The 2,108-nt window shown below is 57.3% G+C and overlaps 1 protein-coding gene across 3 annotated transcripts in view; it reads left to right on the forward strand.

Annotated features, from left to right (window-relative positions):
* Window positions 1–6: 6 nt before the first annotated feature.
* CMTM2 (CKLF-like MARVEL transmembrane domain containing 2) overlaps window positions 7–2,108 on the forward strand; it is a 12,618-nt gene continuing 10,516 nt past the window's right edge. For all 3 annotated transcript variants that reach the window (XM_005876346.2, XM_005876347.2, XM_005876345.1), the window contains exons 1-2: window positions 7–449; window positions 533–691. In XM_005876346.2, the coding sequence (XP_005876408.1) occupies window positions 171–449; window positions 533–691 (438 nt within the window). In that variant the 5' untranslated portion in view covers window positions 7–170. The remainder of the gene's footprint in view (window positions 450–532; window positions 692–2,108) is intronic.

Here is a 2,108-nt window from a genome sequence, read left to right on the forward strand (position 1 = left end):
GGCGCGTGCACAGGGCACCACGCGTTGGCTCCGCTCGTCTTCGGCCGTTGGCTGAGCGTGGCCTCTGAGCAAGTCGGTTGGCGCCCGACTTGGCTCAAGGTCAGGCCTGTCCGGGAACAGCAAGAAGAAGTTGGGAGGGCCCGTGAGAAGCCCAAAGGGTCCCCGCCACGATGGCAGATAAAAGCAAAAAGGGGGACAAACCGGGGGCACCTCCTCCAGGCGGCAAGAAGGAGGGAGAGCAACCACCGGGGGAGGGGAAAAAGGGGAAGGAGGAGGGGAAGGGGAAGGAGGAGGAAAAGAAGGAGGAACCGCCGCCCAAGCCCAAATCCGTGCAGCCCAAGGACGATGTGGGCACGCGGAAGGGGTGCCGCCGCTACAAGTGGGAGTTGAAGGACAGCAACAAGGAGTTCTGGGTGATGGGGCACGCCGAGGTCAAGTTCCTGAGCCTGGTGAGTCCTCGCCCGCCCGGAGGGAGGGGGAGCTCGGGAGGGAGTCGCTGAGAGCCCGCCCTCGGCCGTGTCTCCCCCGACAGGGCTGCCTGCTGGCTGCGCTGGTCATGTTCACCGGCACCGTCGTGCACCCGCTCCTCTCGCTCATCATCACCATGGAAATGTCCATCTTCCTCTTCTTCATCATCATCTACACCTTCGCCATCAACAGATACATGCCCTTCATCCTGTGGCCCGTCACTGTAAGTGCGGGAGCCCGAGCCCCGGCCCAGGCGCTCAGAGACCGGCCTCACCGCCCCCACCCCCCACCCCGCAGCGGTGCCGGGCCTGGACTCAGCGCCTCTGGCTGGGGCTGGGGTAGAGGCGGCTGCATGTAGGTGGAAAAGGCTCTGGAAAAGCCCAGCTTGGGGGAAGGAGGCTCTTACCCACCTGATGGTCAAACCCCAGGGTCTTTGCTCCTGGCCAGGTTTGCTCTACTTGGGAGGAGGGGAGGTGCAGCCACCACCGGTTCTTCCCAACCCCTGTACCAGCTCACGTCTGACGGGGGAGGGCACCCAGAAAATACCCCATCCCCGGAATTCAAAGGGAAAAAAAAGGCTTCCTATAAGTTGGTCAAATAAAATGAGAATTAAAAAAAAAATTACTTCTAAAACAGCCTCAGATCGCCCAGTGACTATCCCTGTAAAGGGTGTTCCACCCAGAAAGAGGTTCAGGTCAAAGCAGTCGTCTGTTGGACTAGGACTGGCCAAGTTTCCCCAACCACTTCTAGCCTCCGTACCTTGGTCTGTCATGTGAGGTCAGGGATACTCACTGCTGTGATGGTCCCTGAGGAGTCGCTGTAAAGAGCTTGGCGGTGTGCCCGGGGACTGGTGGGCCTGAATGCCTGACCCCTCGCCTGTGTAGCCACAGAGCACAGACCTCACCCCACGATGCCCACGGCCCTCACTCACTGCCCATCCACAGCCTGCCTCCAGAGTCCTGGGCTCACTGCTTCTCTCACTTTACACACGAAATGGGCTCAGAATGGCCAAGCAACTTGCCTCCAGGTAACTCAGCCAGGAAGTGGCACCAAAAGAAAAGATTCAACCCAAGCTTTGTCAGTAAAACCTGAGTCCTTCACGGCACTCTGTCCTGCCAACTTGTTAAAAGTTATGAGGGTCCAGGGACCCGCGGGTCTCAGTGAGGTGTATATGGGGATGCTCAGTATAGGGAGGGAGGGGAGAGGGCCACGTAAGGCTCTTGGGATAAGCAGAGGACAAAGTAAAGGGAAAGGCAGAGGACACGTTCCCAGCCAAGGAGCTTGAGAGAAGACACTTTTATTTCAGCTCCAGCAAGAGGAAAAATCAGTGAACCCTGAAAATCCTCCTGCTGCTATTGAGGGTCCAGGGACCCACGGGTCTCAGTGAGGTGTATATGGTGATTCTCAGTATAGGGAGGGAGGGGAGAGGGCTACGTAAGACTCTTGGGATAAGCAGAGGACAAAGTAAAGGGACAGGCAGAGGACACATTCCCAGCCAAGGAGCTTGAGAGAAGACACTTTCATTTCAGCTCCAGCAAGAGGAAAAATCAGTGAACCCTGAAAATCCTCCTGCTGCACTCACCTAAAAATTTAAAGGGACTGTAAGCACTATTGCTTTAACTAAATGGCTGAGCTGGCGA

This window comes from Myotis brandtii, unplaced genomic scaffold, assembly GCF_000412655.1.
Source record: "Myotis brandtii unplaced genomic scaffold, ASM41265v1 scaffold486, whole genome shotgun sequence".
Classification (NCBI taxonomy): Eukaryota; Metazoa; Chordata; class Mammalia; order Chiroptera; family Vespertilionidae; genus Myotis; species Myotis brandtii.